Below are 16,357 nucleotides of genomic sequence, written 5' to 3' on the forward strand. Positions count from 1 at the left end.
AAAGATTGTGTACTTTTTATTGATATCATAAACAGGACATCAGTGCAAACACATTTTCACAAATGTATGAATTCATTTTTTTTGACATTAAATAAGAATATTTAACAAAACTATTACATAGCGCAAAAAAGTATATACAACCCAGACGTATACGTTTACGACCAAAATGTTTACAAATACGTAGAAAGAAAAATGCTCTTTGCTTTTCTTTATTATGCTACTCAGGATATATATATATATATAATATATATATAATATATTAGATATATATATAGATATATATAAGACTATAAATAATAAATACATTTTCTTCTGTCTACAAGCTGTACATGTGAGGTAGAAAAATATGAGAATTTTTGGAGATTTAATTCCCTTGGAGAGATAATTATATGAATTAAAAGAAAGCTACTGGAGAGAAGAGCAAAGCTGTTTTTTTTTTATATTATACTCAGAGCAAGCAGCACACAGACTGAAAATAGACACTGCATTACATCACCTGAAACAGAAGGGATATTTATGCTGCTGGTAATAAGGGGAAGAATTCCATGGTAGCACTCGATAAAAGAATAGAACTAGCAATGCAAGTGCTATGCTTGCTACAGGTAATATCAGCTGGGTCATTTTCTCCAGTTTTCAGACAGAAATTAAATTTAAAGAAATATTCTATTATAGTAAGCATTACTACAGTGCTACTAACCCCCTTTATAAATCTGTTGTGGGGAATACACGCGCCAGGGTAATGGCATTATGAGAATACACGCGCCAGGATAATGGCATTATTAGAATACACGCGCCAGGATAATGGCATTATGAGAATACACGCGCCAGGATAATGGCATTATGAGAATACACGCGCCAGGGTAATGGCATTATGAGAATACACACGCCAGAATAATGGCATTATGAGAATACACGTGCCAGGGTAATGGCATTATGAGAATACACGCGCCAGGGTAATGGCATTATGAGAATACATGCGCCAGGGTAATGGGGTGCATGGCAAACTCACTGCTACTTTATTTTTTAAATGTTTGTTTTCCAATAAATCTGCACATGGTGAATAGATAGATATCATCTGTATTGATTTTTAAGGCTATTCAAAGTTCTAGGCATAGGGACATTCACTTTCACAATAGAGGATAAACAGCATAGAGATTTGTACTTTCCCTTATAAAAGTTTATCATAGTAAAAGCATGGTAAAATGTATTAAAGCAGGGTGAAAGCATGGTTAAGCATTGGTAAGCACTGTACAGCCCATAGATGTATGATAAAGCATATTACAAAAAGTGACAAACCATGTTAAACAATATTAAATGCAAAGTGTTATCATGAGAAAAGCATGGGGAAACTACAACAATATAGTCCAGAGTCACTGTGTTCATCTTACAATAGGGGTAGCAGGACCTCAGCATATCAATATTGACATGCGTAGTTATGGTGTATATAGTGCAGAGAAGTTGCACTGTGGTAAAACTGAATACATTTATTGCATAGAGGGGTGGCTTACAGTGGTATTGTAAAACCTATTCCATGCGGAATACGACTTCTTTATTAAAACCCCAATACAGGTTTACGTCATTTTCAGTATCATGGACAGCTGTAAAGTAACTGTTGAACTTTATATGGAGTGTCTTTACAGACCATTCATGTCAATACATTTGAATTGATTTTATCTTCAGCAACATGTTTCATATATAGGTGTGTTCAGGGCAATACATAAGTGCTTCTTGTTTTGTTATTTACAGTACAGGTGCCCTCCATGATCAATAATATCAGACTACTAAAGTGGTTAGCGCTAGTGAAACCATTCTATAATTCTCATTTACATGTGCTTAGTTCTCATTATGAGCATAACATTAACAGCATTAGTTTAATCTGTAACATAGAGATAGATAGATAGATAATTACAAACGTTTAGAGATTATAGTGGTCTAATACCTAAAAACATTTTTAAATAGGTTGGTTAAATCTATAGCGAGTTCTTGAAAATATGTTTTAGGCTCATAGGCTTTGTCTTTAAAATGTGCACAAACACAGTGTAAGTGGCCAAATCAGGGTGCGAATTTGTGTGTTGGTAAGATGCCAGTTGGGTTTAAGATTCGATTTTTCACTTCTTTAGGTTTGATTTCTGCTGCCAGCCATTTCTACACAAAGGTTGCGCTGCTTTTTGTAAACCTAAAATCTGGTCTAAATACTTTAGTACAGAAGTTTAACCCCAGTTTTTGGGGTACATGGCATTATTAATAACTATTGACTACATACAGCTCTGGCAAAAAGCTTTGCATCACCCTAAATAATGTACTTATTCTGCTTCATAAAGTCAGTTGAAACATCTTGAATAATGTCAATATATTAAATTACATAAGCTTTGTAATTTTTCATATACAGTACTTCATGAAAAACTGACAACAACATTGAAAAATGTCACTTTTTCAAATCTTACATGAAATACAGTACTACTATTATGGCTTTCAATAGACTTTTTTGGTATCATCTTGTAGTTTATTTGATTACATGCTGTTAAAGATCTAAATTATGTTTATATAGTTTTTTAAAGAAATTATGTCTCAATCCAAAAATTTTAGGTGATGCAAAACTTTTGGCCAGAGCTCTACATGTATATCAGCCTACTCCCACACTCCCTGTCTCATGAGGGAGTGGCTACGAGGTCATATAGCACCTGGCCTGGTGTATATGTTTCTGTTTGTTAATAATTCCTAGACAGGAAGTATAAATTGTAGCACAGACATATGTATTAATGAGTGTTTGGACGGTGTGTTATTAACTGCATAGCACCACAATGGTATTGTACCTTTATCTTGAATAAAACCCAAAGGTGATGTTTTTTTTTTTTTTTTTTATGAATTTTGCAGTTACATTTTTATGGTATGTCTTGGGGGGGGGGGGCGTCTATCCGAAAAGCAGACAAAACCGAACAGATTTCCTTCTGATAAATTAAGGATTTTCTGGCCAGAAAAACTGACTCATTTTATGAAGCCCCTGTGAATCACACAGTCCGTGTCCCTTATTGCAACGTGAGAACACAACATATCCAGTTTCAACACAAACACAACTCCAGTTTAATATTCTGAATGATCTACTTACTTGTAAGTGGAGTTTAATATTCTACTGTTGATCCACAAGCTTTTGCAATAGGAATGGTAGCCTTGGCCATTTGTAAGAGAATACATCTTTAAAATGATATGTATAATAAGTTCATATTTACAGTTGATTTGACAATATGGCATATTTTCTTCTACATGCAAGATGCTTCTCATGAGAAGACAGTCTTATAAGATAAAAGCAAGCCTGTGCAGAGCTGTGTGTGTAGAGGGGATTCTTGAGAGATCTTTGAAAGCATTGGAGACTATGGCAACCTTTGTGGTCACAGTTTTAGGAGGTGACAAGCCTGTATCTGTGACTCAGTGTGTCCTGCTTTATGGCTTCATATGTTTTCCCAAAGATGTGCACATTTTAGTTCCCGGGTCTGGAATGCCAGCACTGTATATCCCAAAAGAAAGATGATGAACCCATCTCAATCGTTAAATCCAACACTGTGCTAGCCTGTACCAGGCCTGTAGACAGAAATACAGGCAGATGACTCCAGACTGTCATTTCTGATCTGCAGCTTGTAGAGGTCCAAGAGAATATCCGATTCTTTTTTGTGAGCGATCCTTGGTTCAGTGCCTGCTTAGTTGATGTAAGGCACAATCCCAGGTGCTATAACCTACAGAATGTCATTGACAGACAACATACATCCATCAGTCCAGCAGACGAGAGAGTAGGATGCCTATTTATTTGGAGGACAGCTTCCTGTCCCTTTTCAGTCAAGTCTTTTCTCTACTCTATAAATTGTGTTCCATCAGAAAGATTTGATTTGTTGTAGTTGCAATTACCCCCAGTAACCTTGCTCTTCTAGTGTCCACTTGCCCCCTTCATTTCTATGGATCTCCATTCTACTCTGTTTCTAATTTCCTCCTCTCAATATACATTTCTCCAACCCTTCCATGTCTTTATCTTCAATTTTCCATTCTCACAATATGCCCATGTCCTTTTTCCTTTCTTCCTCATTATATTAAATGTATTTCTACCTCATTCCTCCTTGATCTCCTCTACCTCTCTTTCACTTTGTTTCTCTCCCCTACCTTATCCCTTTGCTCCTCTCTTTTTCACTCCTCTCAGCCCTCATATCTTTACCTCTTCTCCAACTCTTCTCTCCTCTCTCCCTTCTTTCCAATTCTCTCTCATTGCTACCCTATCTCCCCTCCTCTGTCCTCTCCTCTCTCCATCCTCTCCAATTCTCTCAACGCTCCCATATCTCAACTCCTCTGTCCTCCCTCTCTCCTCTCTCCCTCCTCTCCAATTCTCTCTCATTGCTCCCCTATCCCCACTCCTCTGTCGTCTCCTCTATCCTCTCTCCATCCTCTCCAATTCTCTCATTGCTCCCCTATCTACTCCTCTCTCTTCTCTCCTCTCTCCCTCCTCTCCAATTCTCACTCATTGCTCCCCTATCTCCACTACTCTGTCCTCTCCTCTCTCCTTCCTGTCCAATTCTCTCTCATCGCTCCCTTATCTCCACTCCTCTGTCTTTCCTCTCTCCTCTCTCCCTCCTCTCCAATTCTCTCTCATTGCTCCCTTATCTCCACTCCTCTGTCCTCTCCTCTCTCGTTTCTCCCTCTTCAGTGTTTGCAGATGTACACCTCCTCTTCCTGAATGCAGGTTTGGCACTCCACATGGCAGCACCACTGGACCTGGCAGTGGCAGGAGAAGGTGACGAGGCGCAGGGCAGTATTGTAGCCTCGGCCACAGCACAAGCTGTCACAAGTGGTCTCCTTGGAGCAGGGTCGGCCAGCGGTGCCCGGGGAGTAGCGGGAGGGGCGGCAAAAGCTGGGAGAGTCCTCCAGGAAGACCAGATCGGTGGCACGGGGGGCATGGCTGGAGCGACGTGGCCCCACAAGTTCGGTTTCCCCCATGGCAGAGTTGGTAACACTCACAACCCTCACCGCTGACTCAAACTTGAACTTGAGGAGCCGGCCCGTCTCGTGGAAGGGGGAGAGCTGCTTCCAGCATGTTCGGACTGCGCAGGAGCCTGAAACACCGTGACACTTACATGTGGTCTTCAAACCACTCTTCACAGCCTGCAGGAGAGGAAAAATACAACATTAGAAACGTTGCACGCAAGTATTTAAGCCCAAGGTTTATTCCCTGCTAGTAGTGACTGGTGGGTACAGTCTACATCGATCTCACAGACTAAATATCCATAATCGATCATATATACTCGTAAACTGTTTCACTGTGGTTGTTACAGGTTATGTGAACTCCAAGTTAAGAGAATCACATGTGCCGCAAGCCAGCATCCATGCTACAGCTTTTAATGCAAAGAACACAGACATTAAATGAGCTGTGTCAACCACAGAGGTCAGGATTCTTCCCCATAGGGTGACGCTGTAATGTTTTGGCATCTGAGCCCATTGAATTGAATAGAGAGGCAAGAGCCAGACGCAAACAGCGTCAAAGGCGAACAACTTATCATTATCAACTTATCAACTGCAGAGCAAGGTCTCTAGATGAGAGGTATGTACATGTTTTATGTTGTCAGTATTTTTAACTCGTAAGGTCGCCACACACTGGATGCGATGTGACAAGCGAATGTCCACACCATGTCAAAAAAAAGAAAGCATGTATTTCACACTACCTAAGATGCAGCCGGCTACACTGAAGCGACACAGAAGCGATGCGAAAAAAATAGGATTGGTGTCTAAGTTTGCAATTTTATCACACAGAAGCTAGGGAACTGACCAATGAGGAACAGCTTCCCTTACCCGCCTTCAGTAAACAATGGCGGAAGAAAAAAATTGAGCAATGAGGGAGAACATATGGGAGTGCATTTCAGGGAACAGGATATAGCTGGTGTGTATAATTAGTTTACCTTTACTAAAATAAGTATTTTGAAAAGCTATGTTTTTATTAGCTGTATAACAGGACTAATATACACGTGATTTGCCATGATATCGCTACTGGTGTGAAAGGTAGCATTGCAGCGAAAACACCATTTTATCACCAGACAAATTGCATCGTGTCCAGTGTGTGGAGACCTTTACACTGCTAGAAGGACATCCATTACAAGCTGAAACTCCACTCATCTGGTTTGGCATTGTTTCTTCACACAAGCTGAAAACTCACGTTAAACCCCACAGAAATTCGCAGCACAAACAAACAGATCAAACTCCAGGGTAATGTAAAATCCAAGTGACGCACACTTTGACTGGTCAGTTGGAAACAGGACCAAAGAAGGCAGAGGTCATGCGAGAGTCTTCAATTGCACTAATGTTTGCCTTATGCAAATGTAGCAGAGTAATGGCATATGAGTGTATGGTTCAGGAGGCCCAGTGTGCAGTTGTCTGCATAACAGATAGCAGAGCCCTTAGGCCTGGGGTGATTGCTAAGGAAATATATCGCTGCTGTGGAATTATGGGAAATTGGCACCTGAGGGTTGATGAACTTTGACCTCAGTGCATTGGGAGAATTTATGAGAACAGAGAGGCTGCCAGGAGGCCTGACATTATAATATATAACTATATATAAAAATAATAATACAACAAAGTTATGAAAACATAGCTCACAGCTCTAAATCAAGGCCTTTTATTTCCTGTGGAGTTTGAAGCAAGCTTTATCATGTCTGTGAACACCTGGTCCTGCAGTTTGAAAATGCTCTCCTGGGCAGAGACGTTGATTCAGTCTCCCCAGCATTTCCAGAGAGAAGCTTACCATAGGTATTGCTCAAGCACCCGGTAACCATGGCAATGTTGAAGCTAAAGGGATTTATAGATTTGTGGATGTCAACTTCCCAGCACTGTGACCTTGGGTAGATATTATCTGAGCTGCAGTGGAAATAATGCTGATTAAATCTACTTCATAATAGCACCCCAAACAGTAATGTTATTACAGGACAGCACCTCACAGACGTCGCTGCCCGAATTCCCTTTTCAAAAACAACATGAAGATGAAGAACAAACTGTTGCAAGTACATTGCGCAATTAGCTGCAGTTAGGTATTAATATACTGTAGCCAAGTTAACTCAGGTCTCTCATTGGAGTAACAACACACCACACCACAACAAAATAAATAAAACATGTTTTTTTTTTATACAAACCGTTAACACTGAACACTGCGATGAGATGTGCGACACTGAAGCAATGCAAAAATAGGACTGGTGTCTATTTTTGTGATTTTTGTCACGCGCATTTAGGGAAGCTGGTGTGTATGATTCGTTTACCTTTACTGAAATAAGCATTCTGAAAAGTTATCATGAATTCTACATTTTTATTAGCTGTTTAACTGGACTATCACAGGTGTGATTTTTTCCGGCATTTTTCCGCCATGTTCCAAATTAAGAAACAAACAGCTCAAGAGTGCATAAATGTGGTGTTCCTTTCCACAGCATCAACCCCTTTCCAAAAGGACAGTCTGTTGATAGGCTGTCAAATTGCCCAGTGTTAAATTCTCCAGGAATATAATCTGTTGTACCAAATAATCACTTATACATCGGTATGATATTTGCTCTGTGAGGCACTTGAGAAGAATGTTTTTAATGCTAACGAAAGTCTTGGTTTTAACCCTTGAGAAAAGTTATGTCCTAACTTGTGTCGTTGTGTCTTTCTATACCAGGACACACCCGTGGACTGGACTACTACCCAATCAGCTTCAGACGTCCGTGTACAGAGGCATATAGGCTGTTTATGTTTAACTCTTTAAACGCTGCAGCCCTAGGAAAGATTGACTCGATTCCTGTTGTCAAGCCCAGTCAGTTACTGACTGACTGAACTTTACCCACCTAATCTTCTTCCCTAATCCTGTGGGAGTGTGAAGGCCAATGCATCGCTCCTTGTGGGCCCCCAGACAATATTAGCAACTTTCAAATCATGCTTAGATACCTGCCCTTGCACTCCAATCGGCAGTACTTTTACTGGATGAGAAACTGAGACCCAAGTCTGGGGTTCCAGTGTTCCAGTCTGGGGTTCAAGATGAGTGTATTACCCCCATAGTGGCCCTGGCATGCAAACTCACCAGGATGCCAACGTTGGAGTTGTGTGCGTCGACTCGCGCCCGCAGGTCCTTGCTGGTCTTCCTCTGCCCCAGGAATTTCTTGAGGAACTTGGTGCTGTATTTGAGGTTGTCCCCGCAGAGCCCCCACTGCCAAGCCTCACGGTTCTCCAGGTCGGGGGAGTCATCGCAGGTGCAGCGCTCCATGCGGCCCGAGCTGCAAGCTTTTGCCAGTGAGTGAGAAAGCGCCGCTGCTGACACGGCGTACAGGAACGCGGTCTCCTTGAACCCTGTGCATGACAAGCACTGCTGTCAGATCACTCTGGGAGTCGTTCTCCCTCGACACGAAAGAGCATAATTGGGTCAGTGTGGGGGAAGTTTAAAAAGTAATCCATTACAGTTACAAGTCCAAAATGAAATTTGATCATAATTACTGCTTTTAAATACTCAAATAAAATGGAAATTTTTAGAAGCCCAAAATCTTTTCTATGATCATTTTGGGGTTGTTTTGCGATGGAGAAAAAGAAGATCCTATTTTGTACTTTTGAAATGCAAATAAATAAATAAATCAGGTAGTTTGATCATTTTGTTTAAAAACATACGCATGCAATGCATTTATTACCACATTTACTTTATTTATTTAGTTAGTTAGTTAGTTATTGAATTTATTAATTATTTCCAAAGTAGCATATTTCACACATTTTGGGGTACCCCGAGATTACAATTTTACATGAAGGGATGAAATCTCAGATCTGTAATTGAAAGTAGTCTCACTTTGATATGAAGGGATGACCGGAACTCCTATTATTGGATGTTCAGATCGGTAAAGTGAATCTCCTGCATCGGGGTCATTCGCAAGACAACCCCAAGAGGAACACGAAGAGTTCTAAAAATGTAAATTAACCCCAAGCCGGTGTGGTCGACCGGATCACAATGGGTTTGTACTTCGGCCGGGGGTCCTAACATATATAAAAATACACACGTACGTTATTTTCTAGTGTAGCGCAACCCAATTCAAGCGCATGACAGCGACATTGGTCAAACAAGCGCTTGTCATTATTTATACATTTGTGTGCATAATGTGCATTATTATTATTATTATTATTATTATTATTATTATTATTATTATTATTATTATTATTATTATTATTATAGCTGATAGTGTAAGGATTATTACCCACATTGCCAAACAGTTAACACAGCAACAACGAACCATGATATCATAAGAACACAAGAAAGTTTACAAACGAGAGGAGGCCATTCAGCCCATCTTGCTCGTTTGGTTGTTAGTAGCTTATTGATCCCAAAATCTCATCAAGCAGCTTCTTGAAGGATCCCAGGGTGTCGGCTTCAACAACATTACTGGGGAGTTGATTCCAGACCCTCACAATTCTTTGTGTAAAAAAAGTGCCTCCTATTTTCTGTTCTGAATGCACCTTTGTCTAATCTCCATTTGTGACCCCTGGTCCTTGTTTCTTTTTTCAGGCTGAAAAAGTTCCTTGGGTCGACACTTTCAATACCTTTTAGAATATCCTTTGAACACAAAAATCACAGCCATTTTTTTTTTTCTAATCACTCTTCTTTTAGTGATCAGAGGACACACCCGTGATCTCATACCCGACTGCAACAGAGCTGACATGTTCAAATGACGTTTGAAACAGATTTAAACATGCACCTGTGTAAAGTTGTCATTGTTAACAATGAAATGAAAAGTGACAGGTACGTTATTTAAACAGTTGACGCAACACGTGGGGAAAGAAAGCGCTATATTTTAGGAACCCTGCTACTCGCTCTTGAACCAGCTCTGCACCCTATTTGATATTTCTTTGTAGTTTTTGAGAGAGCTTGTGCATTCGGCTATTAAGCTATGGGGGTCAGAAATAAACAGATCTGAGATAAATCACTGAACAGCCATACAAGGTATTGAAGAAGGTATAAATACCTTCTTTCATCTTTTACAAGTCTGTAAGGAGTATGTTAATCAGTGTTGCTGTTTTTATTGTCCATTAAAGCCACTACATGGGAATATTTAGATCTAATTAATTACTATTTTGTCTACAAAACATTTGCTCAAGATCAAAGGCAGATATCTCAACACCCCTTTCCTCTGGGAACGGAGCGCCTTTCCCAGCTAAAAATAATTCTCCGGACAGACCCACCTCTGGATGTGATTTCTGACAGTCCGCTACAGTGACGGCTGCAGTAGCTCATCTGCAGTGTATTTCTTTTCTCTGCCGTTTTTAGTTATGTTGCCAGCATGCATCTTTTCACCCACCGATATATATATATATATATAATATATATATATATATATATATATATATATATATATATATATATATATATATATATATAGCTTTGTGTTCTGTGTTTTCAAAGTTAAACACGATATTGTACCGTTTCTTCCATATACTGAATCTAGAACTGAATCTGTTTAGCATAGAACAATGAAGATTTAGGGGGAGATGATTCGATCCTTTCAAATCTTACAAGTTGACATAGTTGACACAGTTAACCCTAAACCAATACTTTAAGCGCAGAACAGAAACCAGGACCAGAGGACACAGCTGGAAATGAAGTTGCGATAGAATTAGGGTAGAAGAAGGGAGACAGTACTTCATACAGAGAGTGCTGAAAGTAAGTATGTAGTAAGTTTACCTAGTCACGATATTGACAAAGAATTACTTAAATCCTTTAAAACCCGACTTGGCAACGTTTTGACATCAATCACCTACGATCTTAAATGGACCGAATGGTCTCCCCTAAATAAAACAGTGTCTCTGAATTCTTCTTTCATTTTTAATATCCCATACTTTCAACAGTTTTCAGATTTGAGTTATAGTGGGGGGGGGGGGGGGGGGGGGGGGGGGGTTATTGGATAGAGTCATGTGATCACACCCTTACCTCGTTTAAGCAGGCTCCCGCGCCCGTCCAGGCTGCAGTTCCAGCGCTCGCTTCTAAACTGGTAGTGACACTCAAGCAGGCTGAGGCGCACCGAGTCCCGCAGTGTGTCCGCCAGCCCCGGCTCTCTCTGACACAGACGCTTCTGCTTGCGGGTCAGCTTGAGCTGCTCACACTGCTTCAGGTGACCGCGGCCCGACTGCACGTCTCCAGCGAGGGACACAGGCAGCAACGCCACGGGCTCCTTTGCTGTCAGCCTGCGGGTGGGAGGACTGTTAATTCCGAGGACCACCGACCAAACAATTCAACACAAGAACTTATTGAACAAGAAAAAGCCCATTTGCATCACCAGCAATCGAATTTGTAATACAGAAGTCTCGATACAATGGATTCAACATAATCCAGTGTATTAACCCTTAGGGATGACAAATATCAATAATCAAGATGTGGAACCCCATTCAGTAACTATATAGCCCAGGGTTATTATATTTTAAATAATACTGGTATACTTAACACGTACATCGATGGCAGCTCACAGCTTTGCACACACTGTATGAAGTTTCATATTGCTCTAATGCTCAGGTAGAAATTGTGTGACTCCACAACACAATATTCTATTGAATGTCCTGTAGGAAATCCTTTAGGACTGTCGTCGCTTCAATGTAAACGCACTGGATCCTACAGGATTTGTGTCTCACATAAATATGTAAAAATTCACCTATCTGTGAACAAAGACAAGCATTTCTTTAAGATGTTTCTATTCGCATAATGGCTGCGGTCCACCTATTTCGTTAAAAGGCGTACAGTTCTTTTTTTTCTTCAGTCTTGGTGGTGGCAGTGTAAAATATAAATGCAATGCACTTCTCAGAAACAAACAGCAGTCTTCCTTTAAAAAAAAAAAAAAAAAACGAAATACAAGAGATGGACCAACAATTTGAACCTCTGCCATGTGTAGTTCATGCTTTTTGTATGAATGGGCCGATGGTAAATGTGCAATATATTTCAGTTACATTTAGAGGCATTTATCATTTTAGGTAGGGTCTAGTAGGGTTACATTGCTGCCTTTTTGTGCATTCTATGACATTTTTACCACGCGACACTCACATAAAAAAGGGTTCGTAAAATGTTCTTTGGATGTCGCCCAGGTTCCTTGAAGAACCTTTCGCGTGTGAAGAACCTTATACCTTATCAGGTGGTTCTTTTAAACCATTTTAAACAATTTTAAAAGGTTCTTTGAAGAACCAAAAATGTTCCCCTATGACATCGGTGCCAAGAACATTTAATTGTTCTGGATAGAAGCTTTTTTTCTAAGAGTGTAATGTGTGGTATAGTACGCCCAGAAATAACCCTTCTGAGATTACAAATGAGGCAGCGTGAGCAGAATATACAGACATTTTAAAAGAGGATTCATTTAAATGATTTTAAATCTGAAATAAGACCATGTCACTAGTTAAATCAAATTAATGAATGGGTTAGAAGGTATACTTCCCTTGTCTTGATTTAAGCCTTTCACCATAAATAAAACTTAACAAGGCCATGAAGAGAAGTGAGACTTTTAAATGTGAAATGGGGTAGTACGTTCAGAATTTATCCTGGCCTATTATTATAAGATTATAATCACTATTATAAAATAATAATAATAATAATTTAAAAATCTATGCTGATTATTTTTAAGATTTTCTAAAGCTCTATTATTTTAAAAACAAGGTTTTTAATTTATTAAATTATGACGTTTATATATACACATACATTTCAAATAAATAAAATACATAATAATAATACATTTAAGAAAATTATTTTATTCTTTTTTGCCAGAATAATTTATGTCTTTAATTGCCATGAAATTATTGTGGAAAAAATATATCATTTTTATGTAAGTGTACGATGCGTGACACGTATAATATGCTTAAATATATATAATATATATATATATATATATATATATATATATATATATATATATTATATATATATATAATATATAATAGTATTATATTGGTTTATAATTTCCTTATTGTATACATAATGAGATTAATGCAGTTCTCCTTTTTGGGCAATAAGAGTTTTCATATTTCAGTTTATTTTTTTCTTTCTTTCAAGATACTGTCGGGAATCTACGCGCTAGTTTGGTTCATTAGTTGTTCAGACTCTTTCTTTATGACGGAATATATAAGCATAATAATTTAAGAATCTGTCTATTTTCCAAAGACTAAAGACCGGTTGTTCCCAAACCCGCTCCTCGGGACCCCCCGTGTCTTCTGGTTTTCGTTCCAACAGAGCACTCAGTTACTTAATTAAACTCTTAGACCTTTTTAATTGTTCTCAGTTTCTAAAAAGTGGCTGATTTCAAGTTGCTTATAAAATTGTATAGTTAATTTGAAATCTCCCTACTGTTTAAAAGCTGAACACAATTAAAAAGGTCTAATTAAGCTAATGATTAGTTCAATGAAGGGTTTAATTAATTATTAACTAATTTGGAATGAAAACCAGAAGACACAGTGGGTCCCGGGGACCCGGTCTGGGAAACCCTGCTTGAAATTTTCACTAATAACTAGCACATACAAGGTATAGAACAATGCTACCCGTGAAATCAGTAAGCGTTTCAGACAAAGATATGTCAAGGCAGAGAGAGAGAGGGAGAGAGAGGGGTTCATTGAAATCATTTAAATATGCATGATTTTTTTTTTTTTTTTTTTTTTTAGCCTATAAAGTTTCGGAAGAGCTTGCGCCTCAAAAGAGCTTTTTTTGGGATGCTCGTAGCGTGACATGTCTAGATGTGTACACAGTCTTCCTATAATTGCTGTGTATTTGTATTTAGTGGATTAGGCACAGCGTTCTTGATGCATCTAAATAACTAACCATTACTTGAACAAAAATATAATGAGAGGAATGAATGACAGCAGCTGCTTTACGATCGCACTTTTAATTTTAAATATTGCACAGTTACCGACCTACATATTTCATACGTTGACAAAAAAAATGGTATTCTTTAATTTGATCAAAATACTGAGACTATTTTAATTGTTAATGTGGATAACGATATTGCTTCTGACAGCCAGTGCAATGAACGGCAATGATCATTCGGTATATAATACACACACACACACACACACACACACACACACACACACATCTATATAATATATATATATATATATATATATATATATATATATATGTATGTGTAATGTGTGTGTGTGTGTGTGTGTGTGTGTGTGTGTGTGTGTGTGTGTGTTTGCATTTGCGTTTTGATTAGTTTTTCCTGCTGTTTTGGGACAGGTTTTGATTGTTCTTATAAAATATTGCTAACATGTTTGAACCGGAACCATTTTTTGGCAGATTGAATCGCTAAATGCTCATTACTTATTCATTTGAATCTAAGAAATGCGCACAAGAAATGCGATCCGCCGGCGTGTAGAACAGAGGATATGAAGATATTTTTTAACTGATTAACAGGTGCAAAAATTCTACTTATTTAGCGTTTTTTTTTTTTTTCTAAAATGAAACCTCTTTCCAAAGTCGGCACCTAATCTTATATTCCAACACGCAGCTTTTAAAAGTGGTGTCCAGTTGTGTCCAGTCACTCAACTGCGTATCACGTCAATGTACAGGGCACTTACTGTCTTGCTAACAAAACAACTTATTTGACCTGAACAAACTCTTATTTGAGTTATTAATTATTAGAATTCTTTGTGGCAACTTAATAATAATAATAATAATAATAATAATAATAATAATAATAATAATAATAATAATAATAATAATACAATCTTAAGCATCTAAAGCAAAACAGCTTTATCATTTGCTTCAGGGTAGTCGGATAATTATGATACAATTTCCACACCACATGCGCATAAAGTTTTCATTGTCAATACAATGCACTTGGGTACGTCCAGACTTATTTGACCTCTGCCAGATATTCAATGTTTTTTTTTTGTAATCTTTAGTTTGTAAAGCATCTTAGTTTGCGAAACGAATCGTGAAGTGTTAGACAACAAACAAGAAAGAAGCAAGGTGCCCGTAGCTTTTAAAGAAACTCTGTTTAATTCATATACTGTTCGAGAAGAATGATTCCTCTGCACTGGGTATAAATGGTTTGAGATGTTTATCTATCGGTTTCATGCTAGTGCCTTTTATTTTATTCATTTATTAGACCTTATAAAAATCTAACTGGTGATGTGCTAACATTGCAACACAATTCTTAAAAAGAGCAATTGTGTTTTTATCTGTAGCCCATTAATCAACCAAGACTTCAACCAAAGACTTTTAGCAAATTTTAAACGTTTTGGACATATACAGAAAATGCAATGAATAAAAAAAATTCCTCCTGACCCGAAATAAGCCGCTGTGTGTAAGAAGACGATGCAGAAGGCAGTAAGCCTGAGCAGGCAGGCAGTCCACGGGAGCCTGGGGCACATGTTTTCGGGTCAGTGCAGCTCTTCATCTCGGTGCCCCTCCGCAGAGAAATACCGGCCACTCCGTTACAGCATCCCTCTTAAAGGAGCCGACACCCAATTCACAAGGGGCAGGGGCGCTCCCTGAGAGGACACGACCCCTAGGGACGGACTCACACTGTGATTGGCCAGACTCATTGAAACTCCCTTTAGGGCGGGGTAAATCTACCTGAGGGCACATTTGAACTAAAGAGAAGAACTGGACCCAGCAAACTCTTACTACTTGCCAGATGTTGTTGGTCCTGGTGGCGTTCAAGGGCGTTAAAGTCTAGCCCACCAGTAAGAATGGTTTTAAGAATTTATTATTTAAATGCAAACCGAAAGGGCAAAGAGAAAAACAGGTCATAAAACACCTTTGGGACACCAGATACATGACAAACTGTATTTTCAAAAGTCCAATTCTTCTACTGCAGTACGAGAGGCAAGGTAGGCGGAAAATGCGACCCTACCCTAACGTAGATGCACTTTCCATAGGTCAAGGGAATGTGTACTATTTCCAGCTGAGGATGTGGAATAAAACAGAGCCACACACAAATGTTATCAGTTGTCTGGCTTCCCAAACGTGCTCGCTGCAATGGTTTGCACACATGTTGCATGTGAACATTAATATTGCATGAGCGATACATTGTGATATTAAAACAAATGAAGGATTTTTCTTTTCTATAGACACGCTGTATTATTATTATTATATTATTATATTATTATTATTATTATTATTATTATTATTATTATTAGTAGTAGTAGTAGTATTTAGTCTTTAGCAGACGTTTTTATCCAAAACAACTTACAGAGACTAAGGGGTGCACCACAACTGCTGTTCTGTACTTTGGATAGGTCCTATATCTTTTTTGAACTTATTTAATATTTGACCGTTTTATGGAAGAAGTTGCGTCCCGTTATTTCCATTTGTATTTTAAAGCTATCAGTGGCTCCGACCGAGGAGCTAACGCATGTGCGA

The 16,357-nt window shown here is 38.7% G+C and overlaps 1 protein-coding gene across 1 annotated transcript; it reads right to left on the reverse strand.

The window, feature by feature from the left end:
• Window positions 1–4,412: 4,412 nt before the first annotated feature.
• Window positions 4,413–15,423, reverse strand: wnt9b (wingless-type MMTV integration site family, member 9B). The gene is made up of 4 exons (XM_041231275.1): window positions 15,278–15,423; window positions 10,949–11,202; window positions 8,069–8,334; window positions 4,413–5,139 (listed from the first exon to the last, which is right to left on the reverse strand). Exons 1-4 carry the CDS (start codon window positions 15,361–15,363, stop codon window positions 4,681–4,683), a joined length of 1,065 nt encoding a protein of 354 aa, XP_041087209.1. The 5' UTR covers window positions 15,364–15,423; the 3' UTR covers window positions 4,413–4,680.
• Window positions 15,424–16,357: the final 934 nt, after the last annotated feature.

The sequence above is a fragment of the Polyodon spathula genome, chromosome 28 (genome assembly GCF_017654505.1).
Source record: "Polyodon spathula isolate WHYD16114869_AA chromosome 28, ASM1765450v1, whole genome shotgun sequence".
Classification (NCBI taxonomy): domain Eukaryota; kingdom Metazoa; phylum Chordata; class Actinopteri; order Acipenseriformes; family Polyodontidae; genus Polyodon; species Polyodon spathula.